The 26,621-nt window shown below is 50.3% G+C and overlaps 1 protein-coding gene across 1 annotated transcript; it reads left to right on the forward strand.

Moving 5' to 3' along the window:
- The first annotated feature begins 3,441 nt into the window (after positions 1–3,441).
- Positions 3,442–17,359, forward strand: LOC140720747 (uncharacterized). The gene is made up of 7 exons (XM_073035576.1): positions 3,442–3,507; positions 5,660–5,754; positions 7,380–7,466; positions 9,181–9,275; positions 11,080–11,196; positions 15,212–15,368; positions 17,326–17,359. Exons 1-7 carry the CDS (start codon positions 3,442–3,444, stop codon positions 17,357–17,359), a joined length of 651 nt encoding a protein of 216 aa, XP_072891677.1.
- Positions 17,360–26,621: the final 9,262 nt, after the last annotated feature.

Below are 26,621 nucleotides of genomic sequence, written 5' to 3' on the forward strand. Positions count from 1 at the left end.
CACTACCCACACCCCGATTTCGTTTCATCTCACCCCTTACTTACAGTGGAGGGTGTAAATAATCACCACGGTCCAGTTAGCGGCGCCTTTCATGGAAACGTTACAGACGGCCCGGTGAAAACTCAGTCCGGTGAACTTTCACTCTGTGCGGGGAGAGAGCGGAAAGGTAGAAAGTGGGGTAGAGAGGATGGGGAGACAGCATGAGAAGGCTTAGAGAGGAGGGCAGTGAGATAGAAAGACAGAGGAGAGAGAGGGAGCAAAGGGAAAAGGAGAGAGCTGGAGAGAGGAGCAAAATTGATGCGGGTTAGAGGCATTCATGGGAGTGAAATAGGGGGATAGTGAGGGGAGATGAGGTACAGAGAGAGAAAGCGACAGACACTAGGTGATGGAGGGTTTTTGAGAGAGCTGCTGAACTCCGTCTGCTGGGCTGACGTCACTGCTATTTTTATTTTTATTTTCCTGTCTGTATGCCGGCCCATTCAGTGCAGCCGAACGCTTTCAATAATTCTCTGAAATACTGATAACCCGCAGCTTATGTTCCAATGGGTGAAGAGAGTCAAATGTCAGACACCGCGCAGCGTGTGTAAATTTCCTGTAAACTTCAATATCTAAATATATGCATTCTTTGATAATTTCTACACGGTGTGAAAAGGTCAATCTGTTGCTAGTGTCGGTGGCTCGGTTACATCGGTGGGTGTTTCTGGTTGTCCCGGGAAAGTGGTTTTCTATAGCACAGAGGGCCTGAATCTTTCTAACCAGGGAAGAGTGTGATGGGACGGTATGGAGGGAGCTTCATTCCGTGTCTGACCGCGGGAACGAGAGATGGGCGATGTGGAGGGAGATTATCTCTGTGTCTGACCCTGGGAGTGTGTGAGGGGACAGTGCGGTTGAGAATCACTCTGAATCTGACGTCTGGAGTGGGAGATGGAACAGTACGGGTGCAGCCTCACTCTGTGTCAGACCACGGGAGTGTGTGAGGGGACGGTGTGCAGGAGCTCCTCTGTGTGTCTGATCCCGGAAAGTGTGTGATGGGACGGTGTGGAGGGAGATTCACTGTGTGTCTGAGCCCGGGAGTGTGTGATGGGACAGTGCGGAGGGAGATTCACTGTGTGTCTGAGCCCGGGAGTGTGTGATGGGACGGTGTGGAGTGAGTTTCACTCTGTGTCTGAGCCCGGGAGTGTGTGATGGGACAGTGCGGAGGGAGATTCACTGTGTGTCTGAGCCCGGGAGTGTGTGATGGGACGGTGTGGAGTGAGTTTCACTCTGTGTCTGACCCCGGGAGAATGTGATGGGACGGTGTTTAGGGAGATTCACTGTGTGTCTGAGCCCGGGAGTGTGTGATGGGACGGTGTGGAGGGAGATTCACTGTGTGTCTGACCCCGGGAGTGTGTGATGGGACGGTGTGGAGGGAGATTCAACTGTGTGGTCTGAGCCCGGGAGTGTGTGATGGGACGGTGTGGAGGGAGATTCTCTCTGTGTCTGACCCCGGGAGTGTGTGATGTGACGGTGTGGAGGGAGATTCACTCTGTGTCTGACCCCGGGAGTGTCTGATGGGACGGTGTGCAGGGAGATTCAGTCTGTGTCTGACCCCGGGAGTGTGTGATGGGACGGGGTGGAGAGAGATTCACTCTGTGTCTGACCCCAGGAGTGTGTGATGGCACGGTGTGGGCAGAGATTCACTCTGTGTCTGACCCCGGGAGTGTGTGATGTGACGGTGTGGAGGGAGATTCACTCTGTGTCTGACCCCGGGTGTATGTGATGATACGGTGTAGAGGGAGATTCACTCTATGTCTGACCCCGGGAGTTTGGGATGGGGCGGTGTGGACAGAGATTCACTCGTGTCTGACCCCGGGAGTGTGTGATGGGACAGTGTGGAGGGAGATTCACTCTGTGTCTGATCCCGGGAGTGCTTGTCCGGCCGGTGCCGAGGCGCTGCTTTTCAACCTCCCCGCCACCCCCCCCCCTCTCTCTCTCATCTCTCTCTCTCTCTCTCTCTCTCTCTCTCTCTCTCCTCTCCTCTCTCTCCTCCTCTCTCTCTCTCTCTCTCTGTCTCTCTGTCTCTCTCTCCTCTCTCCTCGCTCTCTCTCTCTCTCTCTCTCTCTCTCTCTCTCTCTCTCCTCCTCTCCTCTCCTCTCTCCTCTCTCTCTCTCTCTCCTGCCTCCCTCCCTTTCTTTCATTCAGACTCACACATAGCCGCTACTGTACATCTCCTCCCTCACCACCACCCCTATATCCACTACACTCACCCCGATTTCGTTTAACCTCTCCCCTTACCTAGAGTGGCAGGTGTAACTAATCCCCACTGTGCAATTAGCGGCGCCTTTCAAGGAAACGGTACAGACGGCCAGGTCAAATTTCAGTCCGGTAATCTTTCACTCTGAGCGGGAGAGAGTGGAAGAGAGAAAGTGCGGTAGAGCGTGAGGGGAGACAGAAAAAGAAGGCTTAGAGAGGAGGGCAGTGAGATACAAAGGCCGAGGAGAGAGTTTAGAGGAAAAAGGAGAGAGCTGGTGAGAGTAGTGATATTGATGCGTTTTAGAGGCATTCATGTCAAAGTAATAGGGGGATAGTGAGGGGAGTTGAGGGACAGAGAAAGAAAGTGACTGACACAAGGTGATGGAGGGTTTTTTGAGAGAACTGCTGAACTCCGTTAGCTGGGCAGAAGCCACAGCTATTTTTATTTTTTATTTTTTCCTGTCTGTATGCCGGCCCAGTCAGTGTAGCTGCACGTTTTCAATACTTCTTTGAAATGCTGACAACCCCCCAGCTTATGTTCCAATGGGTGATAGAGTCCAATCTCAGACACCCGCGCAGCGTGTGTTAGTTTCCTGTTAACTTCAATATCTAAATATATGCATTCTTTGATAAGTTCTACACGGTGTGAAAAGGGCAATCTGTTGCTAGTCTCGGTGGCTCGGTTACTTCGGTGGGTGTTTCTGGTTTGCCCGGAGCCGTGGTTTCTCGAGCACAGAGGGCCTGAATAAACAGAATGTTGCTGTAGGTTGTAAACCACTCGGACAGGAAAAGCAACATATCAGCCTGAGAGAGGGAATAGAAGAAAAAAAGAGAGGGGCTCGAGAGAGAAGCCAAATTAATACCCTCCAACATTCCACCCTCTCTATTTATACCACTCTCTCTCCATTCTCTCCCACTTCTTGACCTCCCCTTCTTTCAAGTGATACCCTTTCTGACCCCTGTCACTCACGATTCTCTTTCCGCCAAACCTTAACCTTCCACTTACTCCCCTTCCCTCTGTTTCTTCCCACTCTCACTACATCCCCCCCACCCCGCAACATTCATCTCTCCAGACCACCCCCTCCTCACACCCTCAATCCCCTCTACCCTAGCACTTCCTCCTCCGGCTCTCGGCTCCTCTCCTTCTCAGCTGCTCATCTAGTGTTTGTTTGTCTCGCTGAGCTCAGAGACGCAGAGCATTGGAACAGGATGGACGACAGCGAGAGTTACATGAAAATGCAGATCGTAAAACCGGACTACCGTCTCCATCGAGAGGTGAGTAGGACAGAGACGGAGGGAAAGAGTTTCAAATCTCTTTATAAGCAGGAGGATAGTGTTATGGGACGGTGTGGAGGGAGCTTAACTCTGCGTCTGACCCAGAAATTGTGTGGAGGACGGTGTGGAGGGAGATTCACTCTGTGTCTGTCCCCAGGAGTGTGTGATGGGAATGTGGAGTGAGATTCACTCTGTGTCTGACCGCGGGAGTGTGTGACGGGACGGTGTGGTGGGAGATTCACTCTGTGTCTGACCCGGGGTGTGTGTGATGGGACGGTGTGGAGGGAGATTCACTCTGTGTCTGACCCCGGGAGTGTGTGATGGGACGGTGTGGAGGGAGATTCACTGTGTGTCTGTGCCCGGGAGTGTGTGATGGGACGGTCTGGAGGGAGCTTCACTCTGTGTCTGACCCCGGGAGTGTGTGATGGGACGGTGTGGAGGGAGATTCACTGTGTGTCTGATCCCGGGAGTGTGTGATGGGACGGTGTGGAGGGAGATTCACTCTGTGTCTGACCCCGGGAGTGTGTAATGGGACGGTGTGGAGGGAGATTCACTCTGTGTCCTGACCCCGGTGTGTGTGATGGGACGGTGTGGAGGGAGATTCACTCTGTGTCTGACCCCGGGAGTGTGTGATGGGACGGTGTGGAGGGAGATTCACTCTGTGTCTGACCCCGGGAGTGTGTGATGGGACGGTGTGGAGGGAGATTCACTCTGTGTCTGGCCCCTGGAGTGTGTGATGGGACGTCTGCAGAGAGCAGCAATAATGTCAGATCCCGGGAGTGCTTGTCCGGTCAGTGCCGAAGCGCTCTCTCTCTCCACATCCCCACCCCCCAACACACACTCTCTCTCTCTCTCTCTCTCTCTCTCTCTCTCTCTCTCCTCTCTCTCTCTCTCTCTCTCCCCCCCCCCCCTTTCTTTCAATCAGACATACATAGCCGCTACTGCACATCTCCTCCCGGACAACCACCCCTATATCTACTACCCTCACCCCGATTTCGTTTAACCTCCCCCCTTACCTAGAGTGGAAGTTGTAACTAATCCCCACTGTGCAATTTGCGGCGCCTTTCATGGAAACGGTACAGACGGCCAGGTCAAATTTCAGTCCGGTAACCTTTCACTCTCAGCGGGAGAGAGTGGGAAGAGAGAAAGTGCGGTAGAGAGTGTGGGCGACAGAAAGAGAAGGCTTAGAGAGGAGGGCAGTGAGATACAAAGGCCGAGGAGAGAGTTTAGAGGAAAAAGGAGAGAGCTGGTGAGAGTAGTGATATTGATGCGTGTTAGAGGCATTCATGTCAAAGTAATAGTGGGATAGTGAGGGGAGTTGAGGACAGAGAAAGAAAGAGACAGACACAAGTTGATGGAGGGTTTTTGAGAGCTGCTGAACTCCGTCTACTGGGCCGACGCCACTGCTATTTTTATTTTTTCCTGTCTGTATGCCGCCCAGTCAGTCTAGCCGCACGCTTTCAATACTTCTCTGAAATACTGACAACCCCCAGGCTTATGCTCCAATGGGTGAAGAGAGTCAACCCTGAGACACCAGCGCAGCGTGTGTTAGTTTCCTCTAAATTTCAATATCTAAATATATGCATTCTTTGATAAGTTCTACCGGTGTGAAAAGGTCAATCTGTTGCTAGTCTCGGTTGCTCGGTTACTTCGGTGGGTCTTTCTGTTTTGTCCCGGAGCATTGGTTTCTAGAGCACAGAGGGCCTGAATAAACAGATCGTTGCAGTAGGCGAAGGGGTGTTGGTTGTAAACCACTCGGACAGTAAATGCAACACATCCGCCCGAGAGAGGGGATAGAAGAAAAAAAGGGAGAGCTCGAGAGAGAAGCCAAATTGATTCCGTCCAACATTCCACTCTCTCTATTTATACCCCTCTCTCCATTCTCTCCCACTTCTTGACCACCCCTTCTTTCAGTGATACCCCTCTCTGACCCCTGTCACTCACGATTATCTTTCCGCCAAACCTTAACCTTCTACTTACACCCCTTCCCTTTGTTTCTCCCCACTCTCACTACATCCCCCTCCCGCAACATTCATCTCTCCAGACCACCCCCTCTCACACCCTCAATCCCCTCTACCCTAGTACTTCCCCCTCCGGCTCTCGGCTCCTCTCTTTCTCAGCTGCTCATCTGGTGTTTGTTCCCCTTGCTGAGATCAGAGACGCAGAGGATCCTCGACAGGATGGACGACAGCGAGACTTACATGACAATGCAGATCGTAAAAACCGGACTACCGTCTCCATCGAGAGGTGAGTAGGACAGAGACGGAGGAAAAGAGTTTCAATCTCTTTATAAGCAGGGAATAGTGTTATGGACGGTGTGGAGGGAGCTTCACTCTGTGTCTGACCGCGGGAGGTGTGTGATGGGACGGTGTGGAAGGAGATTCACTCTGTGTCTGACCCCGGGAGTGTGTGATGGGACGGTGTGGAGGGAGATTCACTCTGTGTCTGACCCCGGGAGTGTGTGATGGGACGGTGTGGAAGGATTTCACTGTGTGTCTGAGCCCGGAGTGTGTGATGGGACGGAGTGGAGGGAGATTCACTGTGTGTCTGATCCCGGAGTGTGTGATGGGACGGTGTGGAGGGAGATTCACTCTGTGTCTGACCCCGGGAGTGTGTGATGGACGGTGTGGAGGGAGATTCACTCTGTGTCTGACCCCGGGAGTGTGTGATGGGACGGTGTGAGGGAGATTCACTCTGTGTCTGACCCCGGGAGTGTGTGATGGGACGTCTGCAGAGAGCAGCAATAATGTCAGATCCCGGGAGTGCTTGTCCGGTCAGTGCCGAAGCGCTCTCTCTCTCCACATCCCCACCCCCCAACACTCTCTCTCTCTCTCTCTCTCTCTCTCTCTCCTCTCTCTCCCTCTCTCTCCTCTCTCTCTCTCCTCTCTCTCTCTCTCTCTCCTCATCTCTTCTCTCTCTCTCTCTCTCTCTCTCTCTTCTTTCTCTCTCTCTCTCTCTCTCTCTCTCTCTCTCTTTCTTTCATTCAAACACACACACAGCCGCTACTGCACATCTCCTCCCGCACAACCACCCCTTTATCCACTACCCCCTCACCCCGATTTCGTTGCACCTCCTCCCTTACTTTCAGTGGAGGGTGTAACTAATCCCCACGGTCCAGTAAAGCATCGCTTTTCATGGAGACGGTACAGACGGCCAGGTCAAATTTCAGTCCGGTGAACTTTCACTCTGAGCGGAGAGTCATAACCCCCATAGCTTATGTTCCAATGGGTGAAGAGAGTCAAATCTCTGACACCGCGCACCGTGTGTTAGTTTCCTGTAAACTTCAATATCTAAAATATATGCATTCTTTGATAAGTTCTACACGGTGTGAAAAGGTCAATCTGTTTCTAGTGTCGGGTTACTTCGGTGGGTGTTTCTGGTTTGTCCCGGGGCCGTGGTTTCTAGAGCACAGAGGACCTGAATAAACAGAATGTTGCAGTAGTCGATGGGGTGTTGGTTGTAAACCACTCGGACAGTAAAGGCTACACATCCGCCCGAGAGAGGGAATAGAAGTAAAAAAGAGAGAGCTCGAGAGAGAAGCCAAATTAATACCCTCCAGCAATCGACCCTTTTCCATTTCTACCCCTCTCTCTCCATTCTCTCCGACTTCCTGACCACCCCTTCTTTCACTGATACCCCTTTCTGACCCCTGTCACTTATATTCTCTATCCGCCAAAACTTTTACCTTCCCCTAACTCACCTTACCTCTTTTTCTCCCCACTCTCACTACTCCCACCCAGCCACATTCATGTCTCCAGACCACTCCCTCTCACACCCTCAATCTCCCTCTTCCCCAGCACTTCCTTCCCAGGCTCTCGGCTGCTCTCTTTCTCAGATGCTCATCTGGTGTTTGTTTCTCTCGCTGAGCTTAGAGACGTAGAGGATTGGAACAGGATGGACGACAGCGAGAGTTACATGAAAATGCAGGTCGTAAAACTGGACACCGTATCCTTCAAGAGGTGAGTACGACAGAGACGGAGGGAAGGAGTTTAAATATCTTTCTAACCAGGAAAGTGTGTCATGGGACGGAGTGGAGGAGGCTCACTCCGTGTCTGACCGCGGGAGTGTGTGAGGGGACGGTGTGGTTGGAGATTCACTCTGTATCTGACCGCTGGAGTGAGAGATGGGACAGTACGGGTGCAGCCTCACTCTGTGTCTGTCCCCGTGAGTGTGTGAGGGGACGGTGTGGAGGGAGCTCCTCTGTGTGTCTGATGCCGGGAGTGTGTGATGCGACGTTGTGGAGGGAGATTCACTCTGTGTCTAGCCCGAGAGTGTGTGCTGGGACGTCTGCCGGGAGCCTCAATAATATCTGATCCCGGGAGTGCTTTTACGGTCGGTGCCGAAGAGCTCTCTCTCTCCAGCTTCCCCCACCACCCAACGCTCTCTCTCTCTCTCTCTCTCTCTCTTCCTCCCTCCCTCTCTTTCTTTCATTCAGACTCACACATAGCCGCTACTGTACATCTCCTCCCTCACCACCACCCCTTTATCCACTACTCTCACCCCGATTTCGTTTAACTTCCCCCCTTACTTAGAGTGGAAGGTGTAACTAATCCCTATTGTCCAGTTAGTTTCATGGAAACGGTACAGACGGCCCGGTCAAATTTCAGTCCGGTGAACTTTCACTCTGAACGGGAGAGAGTGGGAAGAGAGAAAGTGTGGTAGAGATTGTGGGGAGACAGAAAGAGAAGGCTTAGAGAGGAGGGCAGTGAGATACAAAGGCAGAGGAGAGAGAGGGTAGAGGAAAAAGGAGAGAGCTGGTGAGAGGAGTGATATTGATGCGTGTTAGAGGCATTCATGTGAAAGTGTTAGGGGGATAGTGTTGGGGAAATGAGGAACAGAGAGAGAAAGTGACAGACACAAGGTGATGGAGGATTTTTGAGAGAGCTGCTGAACTCAGTCTGTTGGGCTGACGTCACTGCTATTTTTATTTTTTATTTTCCTGTCTGTATGCCGGCCCAGTCAGTGTAACCGCACGCTTTCAATACTCTCTGAAATACTGACAATCCCCAGCTTATGTTCCAATGGGTGATAGTGTCAAACCTCAGACACCGCTCAGCGTGTGTTAGTTTCCTGTAAACTTCAATATCTAAATATATGCATTCTTTGATAAGTTCTACACGGTGTGAAAAGGTCAATGTGATGCTAGTCTCGGTGTCACGGCTATTTCGGTGGGTGTTTCTGGTTTGTCGCGGGGCTGTGGTTTCTACAGCACAGAGGGCCTGAATAAACAGAATGTTGCTGTAGGCGATGGGGTGTTGATTGTAAACCACTCGGACAGGAAAGGCAACATATCCGCCCGAGAGAAGGAATAGAAGAAAAAACGAGAGAGTTCCAGAGAGAAGCCAAATTGATTCCCTCCAACAATCCACCCTCTCTATTTCTACCCCTCCGTCTCCATTCTCTCCCACTTCTTGACCTCCCCTTCTTTCAGAGATACCCCTTTCTGACCCCTGTCACTCACGATTCTCTTTCCGTCAAAACCTTAACCTTCCCCTTACTCCCCTTCCCTTTGTTTCTCCCCACTCCACACTACATCCCCCTCCCCGCAACTTTCATCTCTCCAGACCACCCCCTCTCACCCCCTCCATCCCCCTCTACCCTAGCACTTCCTCCTCCGGCTCTCGGCTCCTCTCTTTATCAGCCGCTCATCTGGTGTTTGTTTGTCTCGCTGAGCTCAGAGACGCAGAGGATCCTCGACAGGATGGACGACAGCGAGACTTACATGGAAATGCAGATCGTAAAACCGGACTCACTGTCTCCATCGAGAGGTGAGTAGGACAGAGACTGAGGGAAAGAGTTTCAATATCTTTATAAGCAGGGGAGTGTGTTATGGACGGTGTGGAGGGAGCTTCACTCTTTGTCTGACCCCGGGAGTGTGTGGAGGACGGTGTGGAGGAAGATTCACTCTGTGTCTGTCCCCGGGCGTGTGTGATGGGTATGTGGAGGGAGATTCACTCTGTGTCTGACCCCGGGAGTGTGTGATGGGACGGTGCGGAGGAAGTTTCACTCTGTGTCTTACCCCGGGAGTGTGTGATGGGACGGTGTGGAGGGAGATGCACTCTGTGTCTGAACCCGGTAGTGTGTGATGTCACGTCTCTCAGTGGGAGAGCATTTTGGAGGAAGTGATCACAATTCTATCTCATTTACCATAGCATTGTTGAGAAATAGGGAAGGACACGTTAGAGAAGCTTTACTTGGAGTAAGGGGAAATATGAAGCTGTCTGGCGAGAATTTGGAAGCATTAATTGGTAACAGTTGTTCCAAAGGAAATGTACTGCAGCAATGTGGCAAATGTTCAAGGGGGTCTTTACGGGGCATTCTGCATAGGTACGTTCCAAAGAGACACGGGAAGGATGACAGGGTACAGGAACCGTGGTGTACAAAGGCTGCTCAAGATCTCGTCAAGTAGAACAGAAAAGCTTACGGAAGGTTCAGAAAACTAGGTAATAGTATCTAAGTCTCTGAACGGAGCACAATACTCCAAGTGGTGCCTGATCAGATTCCTATACAGCTGATGAAGGCCAATGTACCGAGTGCCCTCTCAATGACAGAGTCAACATGCGCAACAGCTTTGAGTGTCCTTTCGTCTCTAAACACCAGAATCACTCTGATAATGGTTACACTCTTGGCAGTGTGGAGGATCAGAGGGATATTCGGGTCCAAGTCCACAATTCCATTTCCCTTAAAATAGCATTAGAGAGGGATCGGGACAGACACGTTAGGAAAGCGTTTAATCGGAGTGAGGGGAATTATGAAGCTATCTGGCAGGAAAATGGAAACATTAATTGGTAACACTTGTTCTCAGGGAAATGTACGGCAGGAATGCGGCAAATGAATCCTTGTGCCAGATACCCTAAAGGTTATCCTCTAGGTTGAGTTGGTGATGCACAAGCGGAATGCAATGTCTGCAATCAGTTCTAGAGTTACAGAGTATAAGGGCAGTGATGTGATGTTGGGGCTCCATAAGACACTCGTGACACCACACTTGGAGTATTGTGTGCCGTTCTGTGTTCCTTATTTTTAAAAGGCTATTCTGACATTGCCCAAAGTTCAGAGAGATTCACGAGAATGATTCCAGGAATGAAAGGTTTACTATATGAGGTACATCTGGCAGCTCTTGGGCTGTATTCCCTGGAGTTCAGGAGAATGAGGGGGGAGCTCCTGGAAACATTCCGAATGTCAAAAGCCTGAACAGATTAGATATGGCAAAATTACTTCCCATGATCGGGGAAGTCTAGGACAAGAGGACAGAAACTCAGGATTAAAGGATGTCTATTTGGAACGGAGATGCGCAGAAATTACTTCAGTCAGACGGTGGTAAATTTGTGAAATTTGTTATCACGAGCGGCTGTGGAGGACAAGACATTGGGTGCATTTAAGGCAGAGATAGATAGGTTATTGATTAGCCAGGGCATCAAAAGGGTATGGGGTGAAGGCTATGGAGCGGGGATGACTGGAAGAATTGGATCAGCCTATGAGTGAATGAAGGAACAGACTGGATGGCCCGAATCTGCTGTATCTGATACAATCTGCTGTATCTGATGGTCTTATGGTGGTGTGGTCTCTCCACAGCTGCTCATGAACAGGAGCCGAAAGAGAACATCGGAAGGAGACCGTACCGTCAGATCTGCCTACTCTGCCTTGTTATGTCCGCCCTCATCATTATTGTGGCCGGTCTCTCGATCCATGGTGAGTGGAACGGGCTCCGGGTGGAGTCAGACCATAAATAAAGAGAGTGGAATATATTGTTATTGTAAAAGACCACAGCGACACCGACACGCCCCTGACCGTAACACCGACTAAAACACATCAGCATTACACGGCCACCACCCTAACCGTGATGAAGACACGGCCTTTACCGTAACACAATCAAGACTCGTCCTGACATCGACACGCCATTCACTCTACAATGAACAACACTGTCACGGTCACGACCTTCAACGAGACACAGATACACTCCTGACCGCGACACGGACACGACCATCGTCGTCACACACACACATAGCAGTCACACTGACCACAACGCACCCCTCACTGTAACATCGACATGCCCCTGTCCGTGTCACTGATAAACTCCTCAAATCGACACATAAACACACCTCACAGTAACACCGACACGCTGTTCACCGCGACACTGAGGTACCGTACACCATGGCACCTTCACGCTCCTCAACGTGATCCGCCCCGCGACGCATCGTGAAAAGGACTCAAAAATCACGGTAACACCACTTACCGAGACAGTATCGTCCCTCAACATAACATCGATGCACCGCTCACTGAGGCAATTATCCACCCCTCACCCTGACACAGGCAAATCCGTCACCGTGATACCGACACCTAAATTCACAATAGACAATAGACAATAGGTGCAGAAGTAGGCCATTCGGCCCTTCGAGCCTGCACCGCCATTTTGAGATCATGGCTGATCATCTACTATCAATACCCAGTTCCTGCCTTGTCCCCATATCCCTTGATTCCCCTATCCATATGATAGCTATCTAGCACCTTCTTGAAAGCATCCAGAGAATTGGCCTCCACTTCTTTCCGAGGCAGTGCATTCCAGACCCCCACAACTCTCTGGGACAAGAAGTTTTTCCTTAACTCTGTCCTAAATGACCTACCCCTTATTCTCAAACCATGCCCTCTGGTACTGGACTCTCCCAGCATCTGGAACATATTTCCTGCCTCTATCTTGTCCAATCCCTTAATAATCTTATATGTTTCAATCAGATCCCCTCTCAATCTGCTTAATTCTAGCGTGTACAAGCCCAGTCTCTCTAACCTCTCTGCGTAAGACAGTCCAGACATCCCAGGAATTAACCTCGTGAATCTACGCTGCACTTCCCCAACAGCCAGGATGTCCTTCCTTAACCCTGGAGACCAAAATTGTACACAATACTCTAGGTGTGGTCTCACCAGGGCTCTGTACAAATTCAAGAGTTTTCCTTGCTCTTGTACTCAATTCCCTTTGTAATAAAGGCCCACATTCCATTAGCCTTCTTCACTGCCTGCTGTACTTGCTCATTCACCTTCAGTGACTGATGAACAAGGACTCTGAGATCTCTTTGTATTTCTCCGTTACCCAACTCTACACCGTTCAGATAATAATCTGCCTTCCTGTTCTTACTCCCAAAGTGGATAACCTCACACTTATTCACAGTAAACGCCATCTGCCAAGTAACTGCCCACTCACCCAGCCTATCCAAGTCACCCTGAATTCTCCGAACATCCTCATCACATGTCACACTGCCACCCAGCTTAGTATCATCAGCAAATTTGCTGATGTTATTTTCTATGCCTTCATCCAAATCGTTAACGTAAATGGTAAACAGCTGTGGTCCCAATACCGAGCCCTGCGGCACCCCACTGGTCACCACCTGCCATTCCGAGTAACACCCATTCACCGCTACCCTTCGCTTTCTATCTGCCAACCAGTTTTCTATCCATGTTAATGTCTTCCCCCCGATGCCCTAAGCTTTGATTTTACCCACCAATCTTCTATGTGGGACCTTATCAAATGTCTTCTGAAAATCGAGGTACACTACATCCACTGGATCTCCCCTGTCTAACTTCCTGGTTACATCCTCGAAAATCTCCAACAGATTAGACAAGCATGATTTACCCTTGGTAAATCCGGCCCAGTCGTATCATGCTATCTAGATATGCCACTATTTCATCCTTAATAATGGACTCTAGCACCTTCCCCACTACTGATGTTAGGGTGACAGGACGATAGTTCTCTGTTTTCTCCCTCCCTCCTTTCTTAAAAAGTGGGATAACATTAGCCATTCTCCAATCCTCAGGAACTGATCCTGATTCTAAGGAACATTGGAAAATGTTTACCAATGCATCCGCAATTTCCAGGGCCACCTCCTTTAGTACCCTAGGGTGCAGATAATATGGACCTGGGGATTTGTCAGCCTTCAGTCCCATCAGTCTTCTCATCACCGTTCACTTCCGAATGTCAATCTGTTTCATTTCCTCTGTTACCCTATGTCCATGGCCCATCCATACATCTGGGATATTGCTTGTGTCTTCCTTAGTGAAAACAGATCTAAAGTACTCATTAAATTCTTCTGCCATTTCTCTGTTTCCCGTAACAATTTTACCCAATTCATTCTTCAAGGGCCCAACATTGTGCTTAAATATCTTCTTTTTCTTCACATACCTAAAAAAGCTTTTGCTATCGTCCTTAATATTCCTGGTTAGCTTGCTTTCGTACCTCATTTTTTCTCCCCGTATTGTCTTTTTAGTTAAGTTCTGTTGTTCCTTGAAAACTTCCCAATGATCTGTCCTCCCACTCACCTTAGCTCTATCATATTTCCTTTTTTTAATGCTATGCAATCTCTTACTTCCTTTGTCAACCACTGTGGCCCCTTTCCCCCCTTTGAATCCTTCCTTCTCTGGGGATGAACTGATTTTGCACCTTGTGCATTATTCCCAAGAATACCTGCCATTGCTGTTCCACTGTCTTTTCTGCTAGGCTATCCGTCCAGTCAACTTTGGCCAGCTCCTCCCTCATGGCTCCATAGTCTCCTTTGTTCATCTGCAACACTGACACCTCTGATCTGCCCTTATCCTTCTCAAATTGCAGATAAAAGCTTATCATCTTATGATCACTAACTCGTAATGGCTCCTTTACTGCAATGTCATCTACGTAGTACTCTCCGTGACACTGACACACACCTCTGCGTGATAACCTCACACACACTGTGGCCATGATTTTTCTCTCGCCGTGACACAGACATACCCCTCTTAGCACACCCCACACCATGACACAGATACTCCACGAACAGTGACACCACAGGACCCCTCACCGTGACATTTCCCTCGTCTTGATATCGAGATACACTTCATTGTGATCCGGTACACCTCTCGCTGGGGCACAGGAACTCCTATTAGAGTGACACCGACACGTCCGTCACAGCAACCTGAACATGCCCCGCACGATAGTGACGCAAACCCTCATGGTAACAACAACAAACCCTTCACCGTGACATCGATATACCCCTCAGCGCGACACCGACACGTCCCTCATGGTGACACCGACGCCCCTCACTGTAACAGACCTTACCGAGATAGTATCACCCCTCAACATAACAGCGATGTACCGCTCATTGAGACAATTACCCACACCTCACCCTGACAGAGGCAAACTACTTAACGTGAAACAGACTCCTAAATTCACAATGCCACCGAAGTCCTCTCCATAACACCGACACATCCCTCAGCGTGACACTCTGTCACACACCGTGGCCATGACATGTCTCACCGTGACAGACATAACCCGCTCTGCGAGAACAGCACACAATTACAGAGATACTCCACCTTCGGTGACACACCAAAGCCCCTCACACTGATATTCTCCTCGTTTTGACATCGTGATCCATTTCATTGTGACCCGGCATATCTCACGCCGGGGCATATAAACTCCTATTAGAGTGAACACCGACAAATCCCCACTCGGACATGTCCCGCACGATACAGACGCAGACCTCACTGGTAACAACAATAAAAACTGCAGATGGATATTGAAATACCCCTCAGCGTGACACCGACACGTCCCTCATGGTGACGCCGACGCCTCTCACTGTGACACCCTTCACCGTGACACTGACACAACACTCTCTGTGACCCGTTCGGTAGCGTGACGCTGATTCACGTGTCACTGTGAACGCTAAACGTCCTTCACCATCTCTCGCAGTATCACAGATTCGTCAGTCTAAGGAAACCTGTCACCGAATCTACCATGAGTTAAACTCAACCCTTCAATCCAAGCTTTCTGCGCTCAACTCTAATCTGTCCGATCTTAAACAAATGCACAGCGAACTACATCACCAGTTCACTGCGATAGGAACGAAGTACAGATTTGCCAACGAAACCAAGGCTCAAATCTGTGAATTGTTGACCAGCAGAAGAGGTGAGGCATCATTCCCCTCTTTCACCCGCTCCTCATCACAGGGCAGGCATGGAGAGAGGAAGCATTACTCTGTGCTTGACATCGGGAATGTGTGAGGAGATGGTATGGAGGTGAATTCTCCTGGATTCACTCTGTGTTTGTCCCGGTGAGTGTGTGATGGGGCTGCGAGAAGGAAGTTTCACTCTATTAGTGAATCCAGGAGAGTGTGACGGAACGTTGTGGATGTGGATTCACACCGCGTCTGACCACGGGATTGTGAGACGTAACATTACAGCTTCACTCTGTGTCTCACTCCGGGAATGTCTGACTGGACAGTATGGATCCAGCTTCACTCTGTGTCTGACAGTGGGATTGTGTTATGGAACAGTGCCCATAGAGCTTCAACCCATGTCTGACCCTTGAAGGGTGTTATGGGACCATAGAGAAAGAGTTTCACTCTGTCTGAATCCGGGTGTGTGTAACGGGACGGTGCAGTTGGAGCTTCACTCTGTGTCAGACTCCCGGAGTGTGTAATGGAATCGTAGAGAGACTCCGGGTGTTTGACTCCGGGTGTGAAATATGGGTTCCTGGAAAGAAGGCTTCAGCCTGCGTCTGATCCCGGAAGTGAGTGATAAGACAGTGCAGAGGGAGCTACTCCCTGTCGCAGAATCAGGGATTGTGTGATAGGATGATTTGGTTGGAGCTTCACTCTGTATCTGATTCCCGGATTATGAAATGGGAATGTTGAGAGAGAGAGAGAGAGAGAGAGAGAGAGAGAGAGAGAGAGAGAGAGAGAGAGAGAGAGAGAGAGAGAGAGAGAGAGAGAGAGAGAGAGAGAGAGAGAGAGAGAGAGAGAGAGAGAGAGAGAGAGAGAGAGAGCGTCTAAGTCTGACTCCGGGAGTGAGTGTGGGATCTGGCAGAGACAGTTTCAATCTGTGTCTGACTCCTAGAGTCAGTCATGCGACGGTGTAGAGCGAGGTACACTCTGTGTCTGAATCAGCAGGACGTGATGGGACGGTGTGAATGAAGCTTCACCCTGGGTCTGACTCCCAGAGTCTCTCATGGGATCGTAGAGAGAGAGCGTCTGTGTCTGAATCCGTGAGTGACTGTGCAGAGAGAAGATCACCCTGTGTGACACAGGATTTTGTGACTGGATGTTTTCGAGGGAGTCTGAACCCGTGAGTGTGCCATGGGTGGGGGTGGGCGGAACTACGCTTTGTGTGTGAACACAGCGGTGAGTGATGGAGCGGTTCAGACAGAGCTTCACTCTGTGACTCGCCAGGGAGTGTGTTGGGACGTAAGGAGGGAGATTCACGTTTCTTTAGATTCGGGAGTGTCTGATGGGACCGTGTGGAGGCAGCTTCCCTCTGTGTCTGAAACTTTGCTGTGTGGTACGTTGAGAAGCTCTTGAGGGAGAATCACTCTCCCTCTGACATTTATCGTGTGTGCTGAGGGAGTTTCTTTCCGTGTCTGACTGCTGGAGTGTGTGATGGGGCCGTGGAGAGAGGGATTCACACTCTGCCTAACCAACGCTGTGTGTGATTGGAATTTGTGGAGGGATCTAAATTCTGTTCTCTGAACAAGAGAGTGTGTGATGGGACCGTGCAGAGGGAACTTCACTCTGTGTCCTGACCCCGGGAGTGTGTGATGGACGGTGTGGTACGAGATTCACTCTGTGTCTTATCCACGGGAGTGTGTGATGGATGGTTTGGTGGGAACTTCACTCTTCCTGATCCTTGTTAATGTGCGATTGGACGGTGTGGGGGGGGGAGGATTTCACTCTGTGCCTGACCTCAGGTGTGCGTGATGAGACCGCATGGTGAGAAATACACTCTGTGTGACACACCGCGTGTGTGTGATAGGAAAGTCTCAATGGAGTTTCACTCTGTGTCTCACTGTTTCTTGTTCCTGATTTCCAGAACAGACGTGTTCCAAGGACTCGGTCACAAATAAAGACCGGTGTTATTATGTCTCGACGTTTGAAGCATCTTTCCGCAGAGCGATGCAAGAATGTTCAAACCGTGATTCAAGGCTGCTGGAAATCAATTCAAGTGATGAAGCGGTATGTGTCACAGCACGAGAAGATCCCACAGTAACACAGGAATCATCACACACCACCGGGGTTAGACACAGAGTGAAGCTCCCTCCACACCTTCCCATCACACACGCCCGGGACCAGACACAGAGTGAATACCCACCATACACTCCCAGCACACACTCACGGTGTCTAATGCAGAATGAAGTTCCTTCCACACCGTCCCATCACACTCCCGGGGTGAGACTCAGAGTGAATCTCCATCCACACCGTCCCCTCACACGCTCCCGGGGTCAGGCACAGAGTGAATCTCCCTCCACACCGTCCCATCACACGCTCCCGGGGTCAGGCACAGAGTGAATCTCCCTCCACACCGTCCCGTCACACGCTCCCGGGGTCAGGCACAGAGTGAATCTCCCTCCACACCGTCCCATCACACATTCCTGTTGTAATCAACAGAGAGAAGCTCCGTAGATAGTTTTCAATTTTTGGCATTAATCAAATAAATTTAATTTCCCAGAGCTTTGCATCCAACAAACTTCTGTACCGAAACCTTGCACACTGGATTGGAAAATGCGAAAGCGGGTGAGATTTGAACTGATAAGTGGGGTGAGATTTGGGCATTGAGATAGTCCTGACGGAAGAAAATGGGATTAGTTTACGATTAGACTGTACGAGGTTGTCGGGAGCGTGTGGTACAATGGGAACGTTTTGGGGCCGACACCTGTCTGTCGGGGAAGGACAGGGCAGTGGGAATATTTCGGAAACTGTTAGGTGGCAGTGGGGAGAGTTCAATACACAGAAATTATTTCATTCTGGTACTTACGCATGTGGGTGAGGAGAGCGCTGTTCAGTGGGATCATTTTGGAGATAGTCGCCGGGCTGTGAGGAGAGGGAGCAACAGTGGGATTAGTTTGGTGAATGACATCGATCTGAGGGGCGAGAGTAGGACAACTGGATTAGTTTGGAGACCGATACAGGGCGGTAGACACACAATGGGTTAATGGGATTAGTTTGTGAACTGAGGCAAGGATGTGGGAGAGAGTGTGCCAGTGGTATAATTCTAGAGACCAACGAGAGGCTGTGGGGAGAGCGCGGAGTAGTGGGATATGTCGGGAGACAGACAAGAAGCTCTGGATAGAGGGAGGGGCAACAGGATTGATCTGGGACCGAAACAGGGCTGAGGGAAGAGTGTGGAACAATGCGATTCATTTCGAGACAGATATAACTGCGGTGAGACGGTGGGACAGTGGGGTTTGTTCGGGGACTGAAACAGATCAGAGGGGAGGGGGTGGACCTGTTCGATTCGTATGGGGTCTGACAGAGGACTGTGGTGAGGAAGCGGTTCAGTGCGATTAGTTTGGGAGACGCAGTGCTGTGGGGGACATTGGAACCGTGGTATCGGTCCGAGTGCTGACACGGGTCGGTGGGGAGGGAGTCGTTGAGTGGGATGAGTTTGGGGAGTGACACAGGCTGTCAGGAGAGAGCGAATTCATAGGATTAGCTTGGGGACGGTCTCGGCTCGGGTTCTCTGCTGGAGCTGTTTTGTCTCTGTTGAAATTGTTTAACCCTCTTGGATAGGAATGTGAGCCTGGCCCTCCTGTACAATGAATCCCCGGGGCCGTCCGTCTGCAGAGACTGCGAGCCGCACGTAGGGAGTTACCCTTGTGATAGTGATCGGCGTTTCATCTGCGAGAAGTCGGCACCTTTGTTCCCGGATATTCCTGAAGAGATCAAGGGTCTCTGTCAACAGCAAGTGGAGTCGACATGAATCTAATGACTACCCCCATATTTTCCTCCTTCTCTCTCCTTCACTCTCACTCATAAATCCTTTCAAATTTACTCCCCACCCTCCTAATCCCTCCTCTTATCGCAAGCATATTCTCTCCACGAGACACCGACAAACCCCTCCCGCCGTCTATCTCCTTCTTTCTCGCCATTCACCCGTCCCGCTCTTCCTAGCTCCCTCTATCTTTCTCTCTGCCCCTCAGCTCCCCTTATTCCCTCGAACTTACACAGCCCGCTCTTTCTCTACATCATCTGCACACCTCTTACACCTCTCTCCCCTTCCCTCCACAGGAACTCTCTACCTCCACTCCCCGTTCTCTCTAAACCCTCCGTCTCACTGATCTCTCTCTCTCTCTTTCTGCTTTCCACACACCCTCATCTCAATCCTGTGCCGTCTGGTGCTCGACAACCCAACCCTGGATAAATGGCTATGCCCATTCCCTCTGTCTGTGCCCCTCTTGGGTTTAAGGAAATCTGTAAATTTACAACTGCTCTCCAGGAAATAGTTCCAACTTTCCCTCCCACCCACCATAACTCAGTCCGCCGAGTTTCGGCCACATCCCTGCAGAACTCCTTGTACATTCTATCCAGTTCACTGACATTTTTCCTAAAGCAGGGCGGCCTCCCCGCTATTTGATTTATTATCTGAAAATTACAAAACCTGGAATTTGTTGTTTTGCAGCATCGATACGGCGCAAACATGTAGAATCAATGTAAATTACCAAAAAAAAAGATAATAAAACCCTGAAAAATGTGGAGGTGGTGCACATGCGTTCAAAAAATATGGTTTAATCTTTAATTCTGCCTCTCTATCCTATGTTCATGTTTGAAGTTCATGTGTTGCTGAGTGTCAGTATCTCAGAGAATCTACACTGGGCATGTAAACACGAAGAAAGTGTATTCATCGGCAGGCATCCAGGATTCGGAACCGCCATTCCCCGGTCTGTGGTTAGCTGTCACTTTCCCTTTAAGGCTGTGACTGCCAGTTATTGCCAGGCAGTAATTAAAGGGATCATGCTGGAGGGGAAGAAGGTGTTTCTGAACCGTTGAGTGTTCAGGCTTCTGTACCCCTTCCCCGATGGTGGTATTGAGCAGGGAGCTTGTCCCGGGGTGAGGGGCCTCGCTGATGGATGCCCCCTTCTCGAGGCATCGCATCTTGAAGATGTCCCCGATGCTGGGGAAGGTGGTGCCTTTGATGCTGGTTGAGTCTATATCCCTCTGCAGCCTCCGGTGACCTTGTCCCTTGCGGCATCCACCCCAGGCGGCGATGCTACAAGTCAGAATGCTCCCGATGTTCATCTGTAGACATTTCCTGGTCTTCAGTGAAAGGCCAAATCCTTTCAATCTCCTGGCGTTGTAACTCCTTCTGTAGTGAGAGAGCTACGGTTGGTGGTGAAGGTAAGTGTAGAGTATGGTCCAGAATACACTCAGACTCAGACTCTAAATAAACAAGACGACAGTGACGAAAATCCAAAGATTAAATCACAATCTGCAGCATTAGAAATGCTAATACAGCACGAGCCCTTTAATTACTGCCGGGCAATAACTGGCAGTCACAGCCTTAAAGAGAAAGTGACAGCTAACCACACACCGGGGAATGGAGGTTCCGAATCCTGGATGCCTGCCGATGAATACACTTTCTTCGTGTTTACATGCCCAGTGTAGATCCTCTGAGATGCTGACACTCAGCAACACATGAACTTCAAACATGAACATCGGATAGAGAGGCAGAATTCAGCTCTTTGGCCCATCGAGTCCGCTACGCCATTTCATGATGGCCGATCCATTTCCCTCTCAGCCGCAGTCTTTCGCCGTCTCCCTGTATCCCTACCTGACCTGACTAATCAAGATTCTCTCAACTTTTGCCTTAAATATCAGGCCGTAACCTTCGCAGTCTGCTGTGGCAACAGATTCCATCGGTTCATTCCAGTAAGGCGAAAGATATTCTCCTAATCTGCGTTCGAAAATGACAGCCTTCTATTCCATGTGGGCAAACAGGCCTTAGACTCTCTAACAATAAGGAAATTTCTCTCCACATTTACTGCATCGAGCCCTTTAAGCATTTGAACATTCTCAAAAACACCAGGCGACACCCTCCCAACTCCCACCGCCCCACCATTCTTCAAGGTTACAGCCATAAAACGCCCCAGATTAATTAATCGGTTCAATCCCGGAATCATTTCCGTGATCTTCCTTTAAACCCTTTCCAATGCAAACACATTCGGCCGGAAGAGGTAAAGGACCCGGAACTGCTTACAATCTTCCTTGAGACCTCACCAGTGCTTTATAAAGCCTCAACTTTACATCCCTGCTTTTGTATTCTAATCCTCTCGACATGAATGCGACATTGCATTTGGCTTCCTCGCCACCGACTCCGCATGCAAATTCATCTTCAGGGAATCCAGCACAAGGACTCCCAAGTCTCTTTGTATCTCAGATGTTTGAATTCTCTCTCCATTTATAAAACAGTCTGTGTCTTTATTTCCTCCACCAAAGTGCATGACCATACACATCCCGACACTGTGATCCATCCGCCACTTCTTTCCCCATTCTCTCAATCTCTCTGGAACATTCTGTAGCCTTTCTGCTTCCTCAATACTATCTGTAGATCGGGGATTTCACTGCCGATCTGCACTGACTGAGGTTTCCCGATGAGGAGGACAGCTGCCCGGTGTTGTATTGTCCAGGTGGTCCAGTGACCAGTGGGGAGCGAACAGGGTCGTATCGGATGTAGACCTATTGTGCTCATCGTCAGGGTGCAGCGCGTCCACGTCCTTGCTGGAGAAAAGGTTAACTCTGGGTATGACCCGACTCTCAAAACGCTTAATCACAGCATTGTGAGTGTCACTGGGCGAGTGTAGTTGAGGAAGCTCACCCTACTCTTCTCGGGCATAGTGTCAATGTCGGCATTTTCAAGTAAAGGGGAAATTCCGTCTGCAGCAGTGAGAGATTGAAGATATCCTCGGCAACTCCAGTCCACTCTACAGTCCTCCCCATCCTCGTCACCTTATCCCTCATCTACACCCCTCCCCGTCTCCGTCACCTTATCCCTCTTCTACACCACTCCCCATCTCCGTCACCTTATCCCTCATCTACACCTCTCCCCATCTCCGTCACCTTATCACTCACCTACACCCCTCCCCGTCCCCGTCACCTTATCCCTCACCTACACCTCTCCCCATCTCCGTCACCTTATCCCTCATCTACACCTCTCCCCGTCTCCGTCACCTTATCCCTCACCTACACCACTCCCCGTCTCCGTCAATTGAATTGAATTGACGTTATTACTTCCATGCTTCATGTACATGAGGAGTAAACATTTTTGTGTCATGTCTAAATGTGGAATGTGCAATTTATAGCAATTTGTAATAAACATTGTGTACAACAGGACAGTCAATATAACAGAGAAATACAGTTTTGCATCAGCGTGAATTAATGAGTCTGACGGCCTGACGGAAGACGCTGTCACGGATCATGTTGGTACTGTGTTTTGTTGCTGTGCTACACGTTCTCGGATGGTAGCAGCTGGAACGGTTGGTTGCTGGGGTGACTCGGGTCCCCAATAATCCTTCACGCCCCTTTTACACACCTGTCTCTGTAAATGTTCTGAATCGTGGGAAGTTCACATCTACAGATGCGCTGGGCTGTCAACACCGCTCTCTGAAGAATCCTGCGATTGAGTGAAATACGGTTCCCATACTAGGCAGTGATGTATCCACTCAGCATGCTCTCTGTTGTGTCCCTGTGGAAAGGTCTAATGTTTCGGGGACCCATAACAAACTTCGTCTACTGTCTGAGGTGAAAGAGGCGCTGTTGTGCATTTTTCACCACACAGCTGGTATGTACAGTCCGTGTTAGACCCTCGGTGATGCGAATGCCGAGGAACTTAAAGCAGGTCACACTCTCAACTGCAAATCCATTGATGTCAATAGTGCTCACCCTGTCTCCAGTCCTCTTAGAGTCCACAAACAGCCCCTTTGTTTTCGCCACATTGTGGGATCTACACCCCTCCCCTTCTCTGCCATGCCCTCCCTCCCCGATGCCCATTTTCCGTTGCCGACCTCATCTCCAACAGCCCCAACGTCTCCGTTACTACCCACTCGCATTCAAACGCTTCCCGCTCTGTGATCACAGGGAATTGTGGGGAGAATGGGGGAGAGCTGACGTCCCGCGTTCCACATCCTCTTCACCATCTGATATCGATCTCTCGGGCTGAGCCTCTCTGCGTTTCCATGTGGACAGGCAGATCGTGTGGTTCCACACGGTTTCCTCTCAGTAACTGCAACCTCACCACATCTTCACTGCCCTCCCTCTCCCCCTTTTCCTTCGGCGCTGCGTCCGGTCGCACAAACATACCATCTCTGAAACAGACAGAATTCAAGACTACAGGAACGCGGAACTGCTTGGGATTGGTGAGAGGAGAGAGTGGTCAGAGAGAAAGGGATTCGTAGAGTTTCTGACCCCGTTATTGCATTATGGCAGAGAGCGAAGGGAACTTCACTGAGGGTCTGGCCCACGGATTGTGTGATTGGACGGTGCGGACGAAGCGCCACCTGGTGTCTGGCCCTGGAAGTGTGTGATGGGGCGGTGTGGAGGGAGATTCACTCTGTGTCTGACCCCGGGAGTGTGTGATGGGAAGGTGTAGAGGGTGATTCACTCTGTGTCTGACCCCGGGAGTGTGTGATGGGACGGTGTGGAGGGAGCTGCACACCGGATAGGACCCTATTAATTGTGTGATATTTCAGGTACAGGGACATGAACCCTGTGCCTGACCCCGGGAGGTGTGTTTGAGCCTTCAGATTTCCGTCAGGATAAAATTCTGTGGGAATGGGAGAGAGAGGGAAGAGAGTTGTGTTGAAAGGATACGGGAGAAAGGAAGAGGGGAGATATTCAGAGACGGCCCAGTGAGGAGTGCAGTGAGATGGAAAGGCAGAGGGATAGAGAGAGTAGAGAGACGGAACGAGCTGGAGAGGGAGAGAACAGGATAGTCAACATGTGATAACAGGAGTTTGAGAGAGAGGACGTAGAGATATAGGGAGAGTTAGAGGGTTGAAAAAGTTATATAGGGACGGTGAGAAAGAGATGGGTGTGGGATGGAGGGAGAGGGAGTGGAGAGGGAGGGGTGGTTGTTGAAAACCCTTCTGAGTTTCTCTGAAGCTACAGCTTCGGATGGTAAGACTCTGTTTTTCCGTTTGCTTTGCCCCTTACGGCTGTCTGCTGGGCTGACGTCACTGCTGTTTATTTATTGTTGTTGCTGCCTTGACGAAGGGCCAGTCCGGGTAGCCGCTCGCCTTCAAGACTTCTCTCAAATACCTGTGCTCCCTGTCTTTAGCTGTAATATTGGTGGGCTTACACTCGGCGCCGTGATGTTGTGTTCTGATAACCCACAATTACGTTCTAATGGGTGATCAGAGTCAAACCGTGTATGGTGATCTGTCTGTGTTAGTTTCCTGTAAACCTCAATATCCAGATGTCCATTTCCTTTGATAAGGACTCCACAGTCTAAAAAAAGGCAGTCCATTGTTCTCGACGCGTCCGGTGTAAATTTAATGTTTTCATCCACCGAGCTAATGTGTTCTGTGAAGGCTTTTGCGTCATGGAGTTTGAGGTTAACCCTATAACAATTACAGCACGGAAACAGGCCATCTCGGTCCTTCCAGTCCGTGCCGAACGCTTAATCTCACCTAGTCCCACCGACCTGCACTCAGCCCATAACCCTCCATTCCCTTCCTGTCCATATACCTACTGATGTTTTAATGACATTATCGAACCTTCATCTACCAGTTCTACTGGAAGCTCGTTCCACACAGCTACCACTCTCTGAGTAAAGAAATTCCCCCTCGCGTTACCCCTAAACTTTTGCCGCCTAACTCTCAACTCATGTCCTCTTGTTTGAATCTCCGCTACTCTCAATGGAAAAAGCCTAACCACGTCAACTCTATCCCCCTCATAATTTTAAATACCTCTATCAAGTCCCCCCCTCAACCTTCTTCGCTCCAAAGAATAAAGACCTAATTTGTTCAACCTTTCCCTGTAAGTTAGGTGCTGAAACCCAGGTAACAAATCCAAGTCAGCGTAGGAGCTTGACCTAGGTTCCATCCCCATTCCTGATCCAATGACCGCGGAATGTTCCAGTTCCCTTGGCTTGCTACTGCCTGATAAAGAGAGCTGGGTAAGAGATAGTGTGGGGAGTGGGGGGGAGGATGGGTGATAGAGATGTTACAGTGATATTACGGTGTGGGCAGAATGCAGAGAGTTATAGCGACAGAGAAGGGGGAGATAGAGATGTTACGGTGAGGGTGAGATAGAGAGAGATAAACACGGCGTAGCGGGTAGGGAGGCGGGAGACAGAGACACGGAGGAGAGAGTGAGGATAGAAAGGGAGAGGGGAGTTAAAGCGAGGGGAGCGGGAGAGGGAGATGCAGAGGAGCCGGAAGGGGAATTGGGAATTGGGGAAGGAGGAGGTGAGGACTCCACTCTGGCCCTCACTTTTCCGTGTGCCGAGATGTACTTGTCCTGGTTTTGTGAGTCTTCACGGAGAGACAGAGACACACAGTCAGAGACGGCAAGAGAAGGAGGGAGGGTGGGGGTTCCTCACTCACCTCTGTGGGGTTTGGGTGTTTGTCCCGGGGCCGCGGTTTCTCATGGACAGAGGGGATGAGCCGGAGCAGTGGAAGCGTCCGACGATCAAACCAGGAACCGCCGGGGCGATGTAAATCTCAAGGACCATGGATTCTGTGCATTAGTGACACAAATACCACCGAGATTCCCTCCAATTCCACCTCCTTGCGCCTGTCCTCTCTCTCTACGCCCCTCCCTCCCCACTCCCCTCGCTCAAATTGTTTCCTCTCCCGCTCATTCGAGAACTCTCTCCCTCTATCGTCATACACTCTCCTTCACTCCTCCCTTCCATGAGCCCATCTTCACCCTTCCCGCTCTCCCTCTCGTCCCCCTTCACCTCTCCGTCCCTCACATTCCATCTCTTACTCTCTCTTTCCCCTGTTTGCTCGCCCTCTCTTTACTCCCTCTGTCTCTCAGTCCCTCTCCAAGTCTCCCTGTCCTCACGTTTGCCGTCTCCATCTCTTACTTTCCCAGGTCACGCCTCACACTCCCACTTCTCTCACCCTCTCTAACCAGACTGCCCCCTGTTAGCCACTTCGCTCTCTCCGGCAACACCTATCTCTCTCCCTCCCCCCTATCTCCCCACTCTCACTGTTCATTGCCCCGCCACCCTCGACTCACTCGATCACCCTCCCCAAAATCCTCAAACTCTCTCCTCCCCCTGGTCTCTTTATCAGCTGCTCATCCGGTATTTGTTTGTGTCGTTCTGATCCCTTTATCAACACGGGCTTCCTCTGACAACGGTTACTTCCCCTTGCTGAGCTCAGACAC

The sequence above is a fragment of the Hemitrygon akajei genome, unplaced genomic scaffold, assembly GCF_048418815.1.
Source record: "Hemitrygon akajei unplaced genomic scaffold, sHemAka1.3 Scf000046, whole genome shotgun sequence".
Lineage (NCBI taxonomy): Eukaryota > Metazoa > Chordata > Chondrichthyes > Myliobatiformes > Dasyatidae > Hemitrygon > Hemitrygon akajei.

Bases quoted from the DNA above. Each gene is read 5' to 3' on its own strand.
- LOC140720747 (XM_073035576.1), top strand. From the start codon at position 3,442: ATGGACGACAGCGAGAGTTACATGAAAATGCAGATCGTAAAACCGGAC. The intron at 3,508-5,659 runs GTGAGTAGGACA...CCCCTTGCTGAG, and splicing joins ACTACCGTCTCCATCGAGAG to ATCAGAGACGCAGAGGATCC. The intron at 11,197-15,211 runs GTGAGTGGAACG...CATCTCTCGCAG, and splicing joins GGCCGGTCTCTCGATCCATG to TATCACAGATTCGTCAGTCT.